General features: G+C 32.6%; 1 protein-coding gene across 1 annotated transcript; it reads left to right on the top strand.

The window, feature by feature from the left end:
- Positions 1–2092: 2092 nt before the first annotated feature.
- On the top strand, positions 2093–13435 carry LOC143065317 (uncharacterized). Its single transcript, XM_076238823.1, has 5 exons — positions 2093–2206; positions 4603–4780; positions 9222–9370; positions 11665–11785; positions 13165–13435. The coding sequence occupies exons 1-5, from the start codon at positions 2167–2169 to the stop codon at positions 13337–13339; spliced, it is 663 nt and encodes a 220-aa protein (XP_076094938.1). The 5' UTR covers positions 2093–2166; the 3' UTR covers positions 13340–13435.
- The last annotated feature ends 3334 nt before the right edge of the window (positions 13436–16769 follow it).

Below are 16769 nucleotides of genomic sequence, written 5' to 3'. Positions count from 1 at the left end.
TTTTAAATTATTTCGAAAAAAATAGGTAAATATTGACATAAAGGTTTCAATATTAATTCAATGAAATTGCTCAATTTATGAGTGGAACACTGCTGTTCAACAACAATCGGCCGAAATTCTAAATCTCTTGAGGATTTTATTTCGATATATACGCAATTTGTTATTAATTAACTGCTGTTTCTATGTTCTTACTTTTGTGGATCTTAGGTTGTCCATAAAAGTGGCTTGTCTTTACCTCAAATGTAGTAAGATAGGTAACTTCTTTATCAGTAGTTCAATGCGGAAATTTTGAAAAAAAAGTTTTTTTTATATTGAGTTCTCGATAATATTGATTATCATTGAGCTGCACCTGCATTTTGCATATTCTGGCCATAATTACTATTGCACCAGCCTTATCAGCTTTATTTATGATTATCAAAAGCAATATCAATGACGGAACTCAGGTCTACAGTACAGAAAGAGAGAACTACAGAACTTATCCCGTTTGTAAGCACTCAAAATTTTAAACATAGATTTAATACTCACTTGTTTTTCTTTGACGTGCTAGCTTTTATTGTTTTCAAAAAGTCCTAAATAACCTTTGAATTCCTCCTAAAATCTCGTGCTGAGTCACTTAAGTCGAGCGATGCGCTAGGAGGTGTACTTGAATTGGTCCATATTTCTTTTTATTTTAAGGTTCCACTACAGTCTAAATATAGGACACTTAATAAACATCTAAACTTTGCCTGTATTTTTCAACCTATAATAAATGAAGTCCTAAACTATGAGAACATATGTTCATTTAAACATACTTAACATATACACACTGTGTAAATTGCAAAAAAAACTTGAAATTATTATGTGTGGTCAAACCGGTTCTTGGGGTGAACACAAAATTTTCCAAAAACTCTGGAGGCCTGCTAGACGACTTTATTTGATTTAAATTGGTATGGACGAATACTGATACATGTAATGCAGTACAAGCTAATGTTGTTGTGTCACATAAATATGTTTCAATGACATATTTGTCCAATTTCTTTATTGTACCTTCGATATTCGTTCACTTAGATCTATGAAATTATCTGAAACTCGTAAATCAATACATTTTCTGAAAAATCAACAGCTTGTACTGTATAACATGTAACAGTATTCGTTCATACTTATTTAAACAAATTGAGTCATCTAGCATACCTCCAGTTTTTAAAAAAAAATCTTGTTATACTTTCTTAAGACTATAATCATATCACAACTTATACTTTCTGAATACTAATGGACAACTTTTGTGTATTTATTGACCAAGAAAAAAGTACGGGTTTTGATCTGAGCGTCTTATGTAGACGAAACGCGCTTCTAAAGTATAACATTATAATCATGGTACCTTTATTAACTAATTACACCACTTGGACCATGCCACTGCTGGTGGACGTTTCACCCCCGAGGATATCAACAGCCTAGTAGTCAGCACTTCGGTGTTGATAACTTTCTTTTGTTATTTTTTCATAGTATTCTTCTTTTATCAGGCTAAGTCGGCTGCAGTTAAAATGATTTTATTAAGGTTATATTTCATAACTTCCGAGTTTTTCCTAAATAAAGGTTAAGATTGTAAACATATTTTAAGCGCCATACCCTCCACTTGGGTCAGTTGTGTAACAGCACAGCATAAGAAAAGGCTGTAAGAACCAGCTGTAAATAATTATCAAAGGTACCAGGATTATAATTTAGTACGCCAGACGCGCGTTTCGTTTACATAAGACTCATCAGTGACGTTCAAATAAAAGTAGTTAGCAAGCCAAACAAGTACAAAGTTGAAGAGCATTGATGGCCCAAAACTCCGAAATGTTGTGCCAAATACGGCTAATGTTATCTATGCCTGTACTAAAAAAATACTTAGTATTTCGAATAATTCATACTTTTGCAAACAGTAAATTTATGGGTGGATGTTGTTTCATATGACACACATTTTAACCTAACTAACAACAACATATTATCAATATATAAAAACTGGGCAATAAACTTTTTTCAAATGTCATAGACATCTCACAGTTATTATGATTGTAATAGTTGCTATTATATTTCAAAACCTAATATATGCCATTTTTAATTCGAGTTTATTTATATGTTTAATAGTATATATGCATCCCCTTATAAGAGGATCCTCAACAAAGATAGACATTTGATTGTTCAAAGATGATGTATTTTGTCAAAATGTTGGTTTTGATGTTAGCATGTAAGTTAATTTTAGTTTAATTTTTTTATCGTTGTTCGTTCTTAATTTATATTTCTTTATTAGAATTAAAAGGCTTGATATATACGTTTATTGTTCATTTAAGTTCTTACTTAATCTTACTAAAAAATTGAGTGGAGAGGGCTTACATAGGCTATGCCTGTAGCCCAATCCAATTCAATTTATTTGAATAAAATATTGTTTAAACTAAACTAAAAAATTCTTATTTGTTATGCGGTAGCTGAATTTCAACCCTATGACTAAATTGCTATACCAATAAATATCAAAGGTACCAGGATTATAATTGCCATGTGATTATGGACTTTCCGAATTGATTTTCCTCTAAGTTCAGTATTTTTGTGATTTTACTTTTTAATACGCAAGACGCAAATTTCGTCTACATAAGACTCATCAGTGACGCTCATATTATAATAGTTATCAAACCGGACAATTACAAAGTTGAAGAGCATTGAGGACCCAAAATTCTAAAAATCTAAGTTTTGTAACCGGAAATTTATAAAAATGACAAAATAATTGATATTCATGTCAACACCGAAGTGCTGCCTACTGGGCTGTTGATACCCTCGGGGATGAAACGTCCACCAGCAGTGGCATGGTCCCAGTGGTGTAATTAGTTATCAAAGGTACCAGGATTATAATGTAATACTTTAGATTAGCGTTTCGTCTACACAAGACTCATCAGTGACGCTCAGATCAAAACCCGTACTTTTTTCTTGGTCAATAAATACACAAAAGTTGTCCATTAGAATTCAAATTTATCAAAGATAGTAAATATGTATTTCACAAAGATGGAGGTAGAGTTTATCACCACATCATCCATTCAATTGGTCCTTGGTACTAAGCAATCAAATGCAAAAGAAAACCTATTGAACAACAACATCTTCATTCATATTTGAATTCAGTTGTCTAGAACTATGAATAAAATACCTGACAAATTGCTGCTACGGTCAATGCATTCACCTTATAACCATGATATTTCACTTTCTTCAAGGACCTCGCTTGCCGAAAGGTGTAATTAGTCGACCTACTGTATCACTAGCCTGTCAACACTGACGTTGTGAATTCAAATCCCTAACGATGCAGGTGCGCTCGACTACAATCTTAATTGACTTAGATTGCTAGCTTTCCTACCAAAGGTCGTAGGTTTTTCTGCGGGCATGCCGGCTTCCTCCATTAATAAAAACTTACCGCCACGAAATAGTACAATTAGTGCTGAAAGTGGCATCAAACAACAAATACATTGAAGATTATACCCTCATCATGCTTGACTATTTTATCAAATGATTTGTCAACAAACAATTTTTTATTTCAATGGGTACTAATTGTGCACCCCTATTTAACGTCTTGTATGTGTACTCATATGAATCAGAATTTATACAAAGATAAAGACAAAAAAATTTTGCAAAGTTTTTTAATTTCACTTTCATATATATTGATGGTAACCTGCCATTAAATAACCCACATTTCAGTGAGTACTTGTCAGTAAACTTGATATTAAAAAACAGTATCAAACCTAGAAGGTCTGCTTAATATCTTATTCTTTTCTAAGATATTGACACTGATAAACAAAATCAAAGGAGAATATCAGGCAAACGTGATGATGTTTACTTTAATTTAATACTCGATTACTCACATTTATAATGTGCTTTAATCGATATCAAGTATCAGTGGTTAGATGATTGTGATCATAGATGGTATTTATGTGCACATTTTTGCTATTATTTAAGAAAAATAAGAAAAAAATACACTAGTTAAGATAATTAAGATGATTTAAGCTTCCTAATTGTGAACTTTTCATTTCTATGTAGCAACATTCCAGCAGCACCTGCATACGGAGTAAGTATCTCCTAGTTAAAACGACTTTCCACGGCTTATATTTCCCATCATGATTTTCTTGATAGAGAGTTGTCGCTCACATGGAAGCTATTAAACCAAGAGTTCCAATTGGTGAACTTTAAATCATCCCTTCTTAAATTTTACGGACGGCAACACGAGTTGGTTGACCGTTATGAAATATCTGTTTCACAGATGATAGTGGATAGGTTCCAAATTTCGCAACTACAATCCGGTGTCCTTTTTCCCAAAATTTTACTTACTGATTTAGACTTATTACCAGGTTTGTAAATAAATTAGCAACACGACGCGTCACAGAATATGCTTGGAAATCCTAGTAAAGGTGTTTATCTAAAATCTTTTTTACTGTTATTCACAATTACAATTTATAATAACGTAAGAGAAAAGATGTTGACGAAGGCATGTTAAGCTTGTTACTAAACTTGCTTGGTAAGTTTGATAAAGTTTCTTTAATTAAGGTGTTAGTTTTATTAGTTATAAAGTGATTAAATGACGTCTACCCCTGTATGTCATTCTCGTTGTAGGTTTTGCTCAAGCAGTGCCGCCACCCATTCCTTCACAAAGATGTACATATAGAGTTCGAGAATTAGCAGAAGAATTCACTTCACAAGAGACAATACCAGATTTTGAAAGTTATGTCCAGAAAGATAGATTGACGGGAGGGTATAATTTGGATCCAAGAATGGTAGATGATTTTTGTGGGTGAGAATTCACTAAAATTAAGTATTCTCTTATTCTCAAATAGTTTTAAAATATAGCCTTGTCTTATGGATTTTCGTGCTATTTAGAATGCATTGTGACGCCACAATTTCCATTCAAAAATACATGCATAGTACAAATTCGTATGACGTACATACGAAAACATATGATCTGACTATATGGTCGCTGAAATGCCATAATCTGTGCCGAAGTGCAATGGTCCTTTCGCTGATGTACGATGGCCCATATGACACGTGATTCGATTCCTAGTTTAAAATATACAGATATCCAATTATTATGACAGTTGAACAAATTTTAAAGTAACTATACATAAATACCAGACATTCAATATTTTCTCCAGTTGCGATAAAAACCATCTCCCGATGATATATCTCATTTCTTTTTCTCAATCACAGCAGCCGTTTAGATGTCAATGCTCTTCAACTTCGTACTTTATTTGGCCTTTTTAACTTTTTTTGGATTCGAGCGTCACTGATGAGTCTTTTGTAGACGAAACGCGCGTCTGGCGCAGGGTTTCCGCTGGCGGAATAATTGTGGCGATAACAAATCGTCATTTGCGAAAGAAATTGGCGAAAGGAATATTTATAACGATTTATTTCCTCCATCTTGTTTATCTACTTTTTTTTCGAGTTTCTCGGACTTTCCCCGATCAGACAATACTCGGAATTCACCTTGACCTCATTAAGATTTGGACAGAAAATCAATGATCAGCTGATTGCATTTTATAGCTATCGACAACAAAGGACTAATTAACAAAGGTGTTGATTGTATTGTTTGAAAAAATTATATGGTTAAATGGCTTCCGCTAAATGTCACATACATAATTTATTTACCACTTTGCGACGCACGTGTTTGAAGCTAACTTTTGACGTCTTCTCTCCTTTAAAGATAGTTTAGAAAAGAAAGCTGTTGTTGTGACGAAAAATGTTCAAATGCAAGAAAAATCTCCGATTTAAACCTATAATTATCCTTTGACTTTAATATAGGTAATTGCTTAGGGAGTCTACTGTAAAGTCGTTTGAGTGACACACGTGTTTCAAGCATAAAATTACATCTCAACTTTTTCATTTACGATGGTCAAGGAAAGAAAACTTTCCAAAACGTTGGGAACAATCCCTCGAATGAGAGTAACCCTTCAATATAATGACTACACATGAAATGAGGGATCAATTTCATGTGATAAAAGCTTTAGTTTTGTTGTAAAAACCACTTCTTAACTAGTACAAAAGGCATCAGTATTTTTCTTTTAAGGAAACTTTCCCAACGAACTATACTGGTATTATATGATCAAAACATGTCCATGAATTTTGGTATATTCCAGGACTTATATCTTTTTTATTATTAAAGTATAGTGGCCTCCTCATTTAGAAAAGTTGTTTAAAATACAATGAATATTTTTCCCTTTTAAGTTAAAAAAAAATCTGTTGAAATGTAGACTCTAAAATAAGTTTGAGAGAATAATCATAGACACAATGGCGTGAAATCATCTTATTTAAGGGAAGTAGGGGGGGTAGAAAAAAAAGGTAAATTTTAAACGAAAAATATATTTATGTTACTTGGCGAAAAAAATAATTAAGTGGCGAAACATGTACTGTTTTGGCGAGAGAGGTGGCGAAAAAAATAATTGACCCAGGGGAAACCCTGGTCTGGCGTATTTACAAAATTTAGTCCTGGTATCTATGATGAGTTTATTCACTTATTTTGTTTCACTCCGACTTACATGGATTTCAAACAACTTAAACGTTTTTCAGTCATTGCAAAGATTTTAAAGGAAAATAACCTTCGTATGTAGCCTCTATTATTTCTGAACGATTGTACGAACGACAGCTTTTTATTTGTCTAAGCTATTTACTATCAACACTACAACGTTTCAAATAGGACTGGAAATGCAATGAAAAGTATAGAAAACATTGAACATTTAGTCTATCGCACTGCAGCATTACTACTTGGGTCTAGAAAACAACAGATCGCGTCACAATGCCACGATCGCACTTCAGTTTGACAATCACTATTAAGAGTATCATCGCGGTTCAGCATCCTACATATAACAGCATAGATATAGACTACAGACGTAAATTAAGCCGAGCAATGTTAGCAGGAGCAACTATTTATTCTTTCATCAACAGGATTCGAACCCATTTTGCTGTTTTATCGTTTAGCGACTTAGACATTCGGTCAAGCTATACGCAATTAGTGTTTTAGTAGACGTTGGATTGATTTTAATGAATGGTTTTAACTTCATTATCAATAGAGAAATGGTTTCATTGTTTTTGTTCTTTAAATAACAGTCGTCTGATCGGTTATTTTACGAATGTTTCCTATTCTCCATTTTGACATTTTAACTGAGGCGTTAATTCGCTTGACAGTTGACGCATACATAGTAGAAGAGGATTAACCTGTAGCAGCAACGAGGCTTGTTCTTTTCTGGATTTCATGTAGATTTTCGATTTTGATTTGTCTTTATAATAAACTGTCATGAGATCGTTGTGAGAAAAGACAAAGAAGGATTGTTGTTTTGCGATTAATAATTTGACTTAAGCATAACTATTCCTGCTTAAAATTGTTCCTGTTCGACGCGTTCCACTAAGAATATGCTTTTTAATCAAGAGCGTCTAAGATCACCCAATTTTTGGTGTGTTGTTTAACATGTAGGTTTTGTGGACTGTTTTTTGTATTTCCGCCGAGTAATGGCTTTGTCTTTTTATCTTCGACTAATGACCTTAAACATACATTTGATAGTCTATTTCTAAACGTTTAAATATGCATTTTGTAAAGTTGATTAAAACAAGATGAATTTGTCTGTTTGTTAGGCAGTTACAAAAAGACAAACTGATGATGAGTTCACACGTTATTCGAATTCAATTCGCGTTACCTAATTCGAATTAGTTTAATTCGCATTTGAAACGGATTACGTCCTAACGTCAATTCTAATTCGAATTGCAATGCACGTCAAATTCGCTTTACTGTCCAAACGACGTTTACTTGTAATTCGTATTAACAAAATCGTATTTCTAATGCAAATTGGATGAATCGAATTAACCAATTCCAATCAATTAGAATTAAAAAGATTCGAAATCAATTTGAATTAAATGTATGTGTGAACGAGGCATTAATTTATACAGAAAATCAATTAATTGTTAACGTGGTGCCAATTTATATATCTTGCACCTATATTTATTATACTCATTTCAGCTGAATTTATCACATAATCATATCTAGTTGATTAAGGTTTAATACACTTCCATAACACGAAATTAATTTTTAGAAGTCAAATTATCAAGTCATTTATTGTCATGCCTGCGACTTTTGTCGCAGAAAGCTCGACATAGAGATAGTGATTCGGCAGCGGCGGTGGCGTTAGCCAACTTCTTTAAAGCTTAATATTTAAGAAGGTGGAAGACCTGGATACTTCATATTTTGTATAAAGATGCCTCATGTTACAAAGTTTCAGTCTGTCACATGTCCATTGGCCAGGGCCTCATCTCATGGTTCAGTGACTACATAAAAACAGTGGTATTTTATGGTAAAGTTAATTTCTCTCTTATAATTAATAATAGGGTAACTATATTTGGTATGTGCGTACCTTTCAAGGTCTTCATGCCATTCAGACAGTTTTCACTTGATCTTGACCTCATATCATGGATCAGTGAACAAGGTTATGTTTTGGTGGTCAAGTCCATATCTCACATACTTTAAGCAATAGGTCTATTATATTCAGTGTATGGAATGATTGTAAGTTTTTGAGTTTTGGTTTGTTTTTCTTATACTGTATGCAATAAGTTTACTCTATTTGGTGTATGGAATGACTGTTAGATGTGCATGTCTATCTGACAGGTGTCATCTGACCTTGACTTCATTTTCATGGTTCAGTGGTCAAAGTTAAGTTTTTGACATTTGGTCTTTTTCTAACACTATATTTGGTGTATGGAAATATTATATGATGTGCATGTCAGTCTGGCAGTTTTTTTTTTACCCTTGACCTCATTTTCACGGTTCATTGTTCAGTGAGTTTTCGTGTTTGGTCTGTTTTTCTTAAACTATAAAAAATAGGTTAACTATAGTTGTTGTATGGAAAAATTGTAAGATGTAAATGTCTGCCTGGCATAGTTCATCTGACATTAATCTTAATTTCATGGTTCATTGGTCAAAGTCTGTTTCTTAGAAACAAGTAATAGGTCAACTATACTTAGTGTATTGGATGATTGTAAGGTGTACATGTATTTCTTGTTTGGTTTATATGACCTTGACCTCATTTTCTTGGATCATGTTAAGTTAATGTGATAGTTGTAGAAAAGCTTTATATTGGGGACTATCAACATAATAACAATGATTAGTAAATAAGACGAGACGTTTCAGCGTGTACACTCTTGTTAATTACTTATGTTAAGAGGACATTAACTACAATTTTAAGTTTTCTGTTTAGGTTGTTTAGCAAGATTGTTCCAATTTACGAAAACAACATTGCAGCTTTGAGAATTTTGTGTAACACTGAACAAGAAAGACGTTATTTGGAGGTAGTGAAGCATATAAAGAACGTTGTCATGTCATTTTGTAAAAACGAGACAATGAAAGGTAACGTAACGACTATATAAAAAAATGTTATTATTCTCAATGGATTGAAAGAGAAAAAAATGTTTTCCGCGAATTATATTTTCTTTTTATAATAACTGTAAACAATAGGAATTAGAACTGAATTATTGTGAACAATGCTAGAAGAAATGAACTAGCTGTTCACGTTTCAAGTAATTGTCGATTGATAAGATATGTGTTGCTTTTCTCAATCGATGGTTATAGACTTTCAAAACTTCTTTCTCTGTTTAATTTATGTTTGGAAACCACTGTTACAAACCCTAATTCAAACCAATACAAACTTACAGCTATAATTTCGAATATTGCAAGTCACAGACTTTTCAAACCAGTCTGCACTGGAAAAGATGATAAAGAGAAAAAAAATTTTCTTAATCTTTCCTTTGTAAACAAAGGACTCGATGGCGTCAACTCATTCCTGATTTTACTTTTTATTCCTTATTTTACTTTTCATTTCTTATTTTACTTATAAAAGCATAAGTCTCCATCCGTTTATATTTACGTTGCTTCCCATACCTTTTTTTACGTTTAACACAAGTCTCTATCCGTATATATATACGTTGCTTTTCATACCTTTTTTAACGTTTAACAAAAGTCTCCATCCGTTTATATAAACGTTGCTCCCCATACCTTTTTTACGTTTAACACAAGTCTCTATCCGTTTATATAAACGTTGCTTCCCATACCTTTTTTACGTTTAACACAAGTCTCTATCCGTTTATATAAACGTTGATTCCCATACCTTTTTTTACGTTAAACACAAGTCTCTATCCGTTTATATAAACATTGCTTCCAATGCCTTTTTTTACGTTTAACACAAGTCTCTATCCGTTTATATAAACGTTGCTTCTCATACCTTTTTTACGTTTAACACAAGTCTCTAACCGTTTATATAAATGTTGCTTCCCATACCTTTTTTACGTTTAACACAAGTCTCTATCCGTTTATATAAACGTTGCATCCCATATTTTTTTTTTACGTTTAACACAAGTCTCTATCCGTTTATACAAACGTTGCTTCCCATACCTTTTTTACGTTTAACACAAGTCTCTATCTGTTTATATATACGTTGCTTCCCATACCTTTTTTTTACGTTTAACACAAGTCTCCATCCGTTTATATAAACGTTGCTCCCCATACCTTTTTTACGTTTAACACATGTCTCTATCCGTTTATATAAACGTTGCTTCCCATACCCTTTTTTACGTTTAACACAAGTCTCTATCCGTTTGTATATACGTTGCTTACCATACCTTTTTAACGTTGAACACAAGTCTCTATCCGTTTATATAAACGTTGCTTCCTGTACCTTTTTTTACGTTTAACACAAGTCTCTATCCGTTTATATATACGTTGCTTCCCATACCTTTTTAACCTTTAACACAAGTCTCTATCCGTTTATATAAACGTTGCTTCCCATACCTTTTTAAAGTTAAACACAAGTCTCTATCCGTTTATATATACGTTGCTTCCCATACCTTTTTTACGTTGAACACAAAAGTCTCTATCCATTTATATAAACGTTGCTTCCCATACCCTTTTTACGTTTAACACAAATCTCTATCCATTTATATAAACGTTGCTTCCCATACCTTTTTTACGTTTAACACAAGTCTCTATCCATTTATATAAACTTTGTTTTCCATACCTTTTTTACTTTTAATACAAGTCTATATCCGTTTATATCAATGTTGCTTCCTGTACCTTTTTTACGTTTAACATAAGTCTCTATCCGTTTATATAAACGTTGCTTCCCATGCCTTTTTACGTTAAACACAAGTCTCTATCCGTTTATGTAAACGTTGATTCCCATACCTTTTTTTATGTTTAACACAAGTCTCTATCCGTTTATATATGTTACTTCCCATACCTTTATTTACGTTTAACACAAGTCTCTATCTGTTTATATAAACGTTGCTTCCCATACCTTTTTTTACGTTTAACACAAGTCTCTATCCGTTTATATAAACGTTGCTTCCCATACCTTTTTTTGCGTTTAACACAAGTCTCCATCCGTTTATATAAACGTTGCTTCCCATAACTTTTTTTACGTTTAACACAAGTCTCTATCCGTTTATATAAACGTTGCTTCCCATACCTTTTCTGCGTTTAACACAAGTCTCTATCCGTTTATATAAACGTTGCTTCCCATATTTTTTGTACGTTTATCACAAGTCTCTTTCCGCTTGTATAAACGTTGCTTCCCATACTTTTTTTACGTTTAACACAAGTCTGTAACCGCTTATATAAACATTGCTTCCCATACTTTTGTATTACAGATGTAAAAGCCCTTCTGACATGTTCTAGTAACAACCATATAGCACAACATGGATATGTTGGTTGTCTTCAGGGTGTCATAGGTGGTTTCACTTTTAGTAAACCTGATTCGTTCAATTGTGCGTAAGTATAATTTCCATTTCTAATTCAAGTATAGAATCAGATCTCCGCCAAAAAAAATGAATAGATTTTAATCAATTGAGCAAACATGAATTGCTGCTTGAAAAAATCCAAATAAACTATTTCCACGACTGCGGAGAGGAATGACATTATGTGTCAAACATTAATAATCTACTTATTTCAAGCTTCGTGTATACACATTTCTTGAAAGAGAAAAACACAATGTTGACTACTGTACCCCTGTTTGACATGTTTACATACTATGTCTGTTTGTGAAAACATTTTTTTCAATATAATGGAATTTTATGCAAGTCATACAAATGAGAGGTTTAGCTACCTATCACTCCTGGTTTAATCCACCAATTATTGCATAAGAAAATGCCTGTACCAAGTCAGGAATAAGACAATTGTTATCTATTCGTTTGATGTTTTTGAGGTTCTGCTTTTGACATTTGACGAGGGACTTCCATTTTCAATATTACTTTGAGTTCGGTATTTCAGTTATTTTAGCTTTATATGAATTATTTATTTATAATCTTTTCAATTTTGAATCTGTAGTTCGTTAATCCATTCGAAAGTTATAAAGACGCCTTCATGGTTTTTTTGAATATCTATGTCAAATATGACTGCGACTAATGTTCCACCCGTCCCTACCACGTCGACTAAAACATCACTCCTTCCTCTTCTGGTTATCAAATTTTGTGATTGTGATTTATCAATTTTTAATAATGCTGTCTTCCTTATCAATTTTTGGATAACAATAAGATTGATAAGGGAAATGAATTTATTGAATTTAGCTATAGGTATGACTTAAATTGGTACTAAGAATTGTATATAAGCATTCTTTTATTTATAAAAAAAAACATTACTTAATACGCCAAAATTTCAAAGCAAATTATACTTTGAATTCGAACGATTTATGTTATTTGTAATACAGAAAACATGTACCATATTTCAATAAATCAAAAACATTTGTACATAGTACATATACGGAAGAGTATCGTCATTTTATGTATTGTATATATAAGCTTTTCTATATGACTAATATCGTGAAACTAGTGTCTGTGTGTATACTGTGTATATCTTTCCTAAATGTTGGGCTTTGCAAATGTAACAGCGTCTGTCTTTAGAACTTAGTGAAAAGTAATGCAACAAATAAGGCATGCCAAAGCATATTGTTTATGGCAGTTTTAAAAAATGTTTAAAAGGGTTTATAGAAATCTCCGACTGTACCTGTTATATTTGTGAGTAGGGACTCATGAAAAAGCAAAAACTGCAATGAAATAAAAAAAAAAAGTGTACACATAAATGGGAAAGTTGGAATTGTCTGATATCTAAACTAGAATAATGAATTTGTTTGTTGTGTGTTTTATTTTTTGCAGAGAAGACGATCCTGTATCTTGGTTCAAATCTGTAACCAACAGTTTTATGTCATGTAGTTGTCAGTTTGATTCGTGCGCACCAGAAAGTACAAAGTCAATAACAGAAATGTTCACAGGTCATCTGGATGACGCATGTGTAATTGTTAAAAATATGGACATTGTTGTGGGAAAGTAACGTATCACTACCTCGGATTTTAATCAGATTGTTTTCAGTCAACAATATGAAATAACAAAATTCTAAATAAATAAAGTCTAAAGAGAATTAAATCAATCCGTATCTTGTTTTTTGTTTTTGTTATCAAACTACGTTTCTTTTATCGTTTTAGTTCGAAATCCCCTGCGTTCTTTTTTTCTCTCTCTCTCTCTCTCTTTTTAACCGGTTCCTTGACCGAATTGAAACAGTACAAATGATATGTTTGGAGGAAAACATCCCGAAGAAAAAAGTGTTTGCGTGCCAGACATTTGGGAATCAGTTTCTGCTTTTTAAAAGACATTCGCCATAAGTCAAAACCGAAACCAAGACTTTTTCATGGAGTGATTAAAATTATTATCTTTTAATATACCAAAACAAAAGCATGACACTCAACGATTTTATTTCGTTTTGTATTTTTATTTTGAATACCGCACCGCCCCTGTTTTGGTGGTGTTCAGGTCTTAAGTTTTACATGAGGTGTTTTTTTTATTATTGTTTGTCTTTTGTTCCTTTTTCATGTTTTGTCACGTGACATTGCCAGTTGATGAGATATCTCTTTGTCATGACATTGTCAGTTGATGAGATATCTCTTTGTCATGACATTGTCAGTTGATGAGATTTCACTTTGTAATCTTGTTTTGTCATGACATTGTCAGTTGATGAGATATCTCTTTGTCATGACATTGTCAGTTGATGAAGTGTCTCTTTGTTATCTTCTCGCACTCTTTTCTTTCGACAAATAAGTTTATTGTGCAATTTATACTTTCCTTTCTCATCTCCTTGATGATCTATCAAAAACACAATTCAAAATAGAAAGTTAAAAAAATCCAAATAGTCTGTTTATACTAAAATGATACTTCTATCATACTGACACTTTTAAGACTTTATGAAAGCGTAGGAGAGAAAATAGAAAATATAATTATCATTAAAATTTCAAAGCAAAACAAAATTAAATTTAGAGAATCTTAAAGTTTTGACATTTATCTTTCAGTATAAATCAAATTCAGGGAAATCATACGTCGGTACTCAGGTCATTCAGGGAATAATGTTATATGAATATGTAAGATTAAAAGCTTGTTGAAATTAGAATTTTATTTTATTAACTCACAATATTTCAATAAATGTGAAATTAAGTTATGTCAAAATTGTTATACATATATTGGTCGACACTGAAGAAAATGGTTATTCCGTTGAATATCCACGTACTGCTATGATTTTGTTAAACATTGATGCACTCAGCAATGAAAAAGAAATTTTGTGTTAACTTATGGTATTGATCGAAAAAACAAAATATAATTTTAAAAATTATTTCATCATCTTGGATATTTTTCTATTGCATAACAAAATCTGGTCTCTCAGTCAAAGAAAATGCATACAAAAGCCTCGCAAAACCAATAATAGAGTATGCAAGTCCAGTATGGGACCCATACTTTAAAACCGAAATAGATCGTCTAGAAATGGTCCAGAGAAGAGCAGCAAGATACGTTTCCAACAAACACCATAATCACTCAAGTGTCAGCAAAATGATTGAGCACCTGGAATGGCCATCTCTGGAAAAAAGGCGAAAAGACGCTAGGCTAACATTGCTCTATAAAATAGAACACAACAAAGTGGCTGTAACTAAAGAAGGTCATCTTATGTAACCAACACGACTGTCCAGGAACATGCACGACAAAAGTTTCCAAATTCCAGCAACCAGAAGTGATTACAGGAAATACTCATTTTCCCCCAGAGACAATCAGGGATTGGAACGCTCTCCCTCTTGGGGTAGCATCAGCACCGTCAGTCGAGGCCTTTAAAGCCTCACTGACAAAGCTGAACTAAATTATCAAATTGGGGGGTGGGGGTCTGTATGCGCACCTAAGTCATGACATAATAATCAGATCGTTGATTGTGGCCATTATCACGCAGAAGCAGATTGGGGTTCCATTTCGAAGAGGTAACATATATCAATGTGAGCAGTTGTTATGAGTCATGAATTCTCTTTTCTCTTTGGGGGTCTACAAAATACTGTGTATTACTCCTTCTATCTCACTTATATGATTGGCCCCATCCGTTTTTCATCTTTCATTTTTTGTGTTTTATTGTCGTAAGTGGCACAGTTCTTTTCAATCTTTTAAAGATGGCAAAAACTTATGTCTGAGTGAGTTTAAATTGCATTGGTCCAGATTCTTTGTAAAACGTTCAATGAATGACTGTTGTGTGCTTCTAAGTTAACCTTGCTCAAAAGGCAATGTGTGCTTTTGCCATCACTTTGCGTCCGTCACCCATTAGTTTTTCTTTAAACACCTTCTCCTGTAAAACTGCCCACGGCACTGACTTTTAGTTTATTCTTTAGAATGTCAATTACTAAGCTTGTTTATTTCGCCTAGATTTTTTTATTAACCAACATGACTGCCCTGTCTGAAAATTGGACAAACGAGTCAAATCACAGATTTGGTTAATATTTCTAAATCTCTATCAATTACAGAAAAAAACTGACAGGGTAAAAATAGACAGCACAACAAGTTTTATCTATAATAAAACAGTTTTCAAATCAACTAGCCTATTTTGAAGTTTTTGCCCCTGATGTGTTGATTTGTAACCTTTTCGCGTTCATCGTCATTGTTTCAAAAACTATAGGATCTGGCTACAATAAATACAACAGAAGTATACCGCTGTTAAAAGTGTAATAGTGTAAAATGTAAATAATGATCAACATGAATAGGTGTATTCACCCTGAAAGTTGGAGAAAATGTAACAACCTGTTTTAGAGATAGGCCTCTGACATATATTTTCCCCTTAATTTTAAGTAGTTATTGACTGCTACCGTAAAAATCATAGGAGCTAGGTTCAGAATGTAAATAGCAACGCTGTTAAAAAATTACATAAGGAATAGGTTTATTCAAACAATGTATCACTAAATTTACATGGATTGTATATCATTTTACATGCTTTATAAATAACATTACAGTAAAAGGATTTGATATTCCGTTTTGTAAAAGAAACCCACAGGTACAAAATAAATGTAAAGCCAATCCTTGTATCTCTAAAATAATATAGTTCAACTCACTAAAATCCTGAACAAAACTAACACGTTGGGAAATATATACATACCAAACATTACATAACATGCATGTTTTATCATAATACGTTTTTTGATTGGCTAAAAGCAATCTTTTAAAGTCATTCTGAAATTAATATTCATTTTAAAATGACTTGTAACATTCATGATGACACATGTTTTACACAAGAAAATGAACAGGTGAATAAAAGAAAAACTTGTAATCGTGTTTATCGTGTAATCGCTCAATACAAAATATATTTCTGTCAACGCTTTTACAAAAAGAGGCAATCAATTCGTATTTAAAAGGGATCAAATGAACACCACAAAAAAAAAACAAGGAACGAAAAAGTATCTCTTTATTCGTTA

This window comes from Mytilus galloprovincialis, chromosome 2, assembly GCF_965363235.1.
Source record: "Mytilus galloprovincialis chromosome 2, xbMytGall1.hap1.1, whole genome shotgun sequence".
In the NCBI taxonomy this organism is placed as follows: domain Eukaryota; kingdom Metazoa; phylum Mollusca; class Bivalvia; order Mytilida; family Mytilidae; genus Mytilus; species Mytilus galloprovincialis.
The sequence above is the reverse complement of the archived record's forward strand: the minus strand, read 5'-3'. Positions and strand labels throughout refer to the sequence as shown.

Excerpts from the sequence above, each read along its gene's own strand:
- LOC143065317 (XM_076238823.1), top strand. The coding sequence starts at position 2,167 with ATGATGTATTTTGTCAAAATGTTGGTTTTGATGTTAGCAT. Across the intron at positions 9,371-11,664 it reads TAAAAACGAGACAATGAAAG|ATGTAAAAGCCCTTCTGACA; the intron begins GTAACGTAACGA and ends TTTGTATTACAG. Across the intron at positions 11,786-13,164 it reads CCTGATTCGTTCAATTGTGC|AGAAGACGATCCTGTATCTT; the intron begins GTAAGTATAATT and ends TATTTTTTGCAG.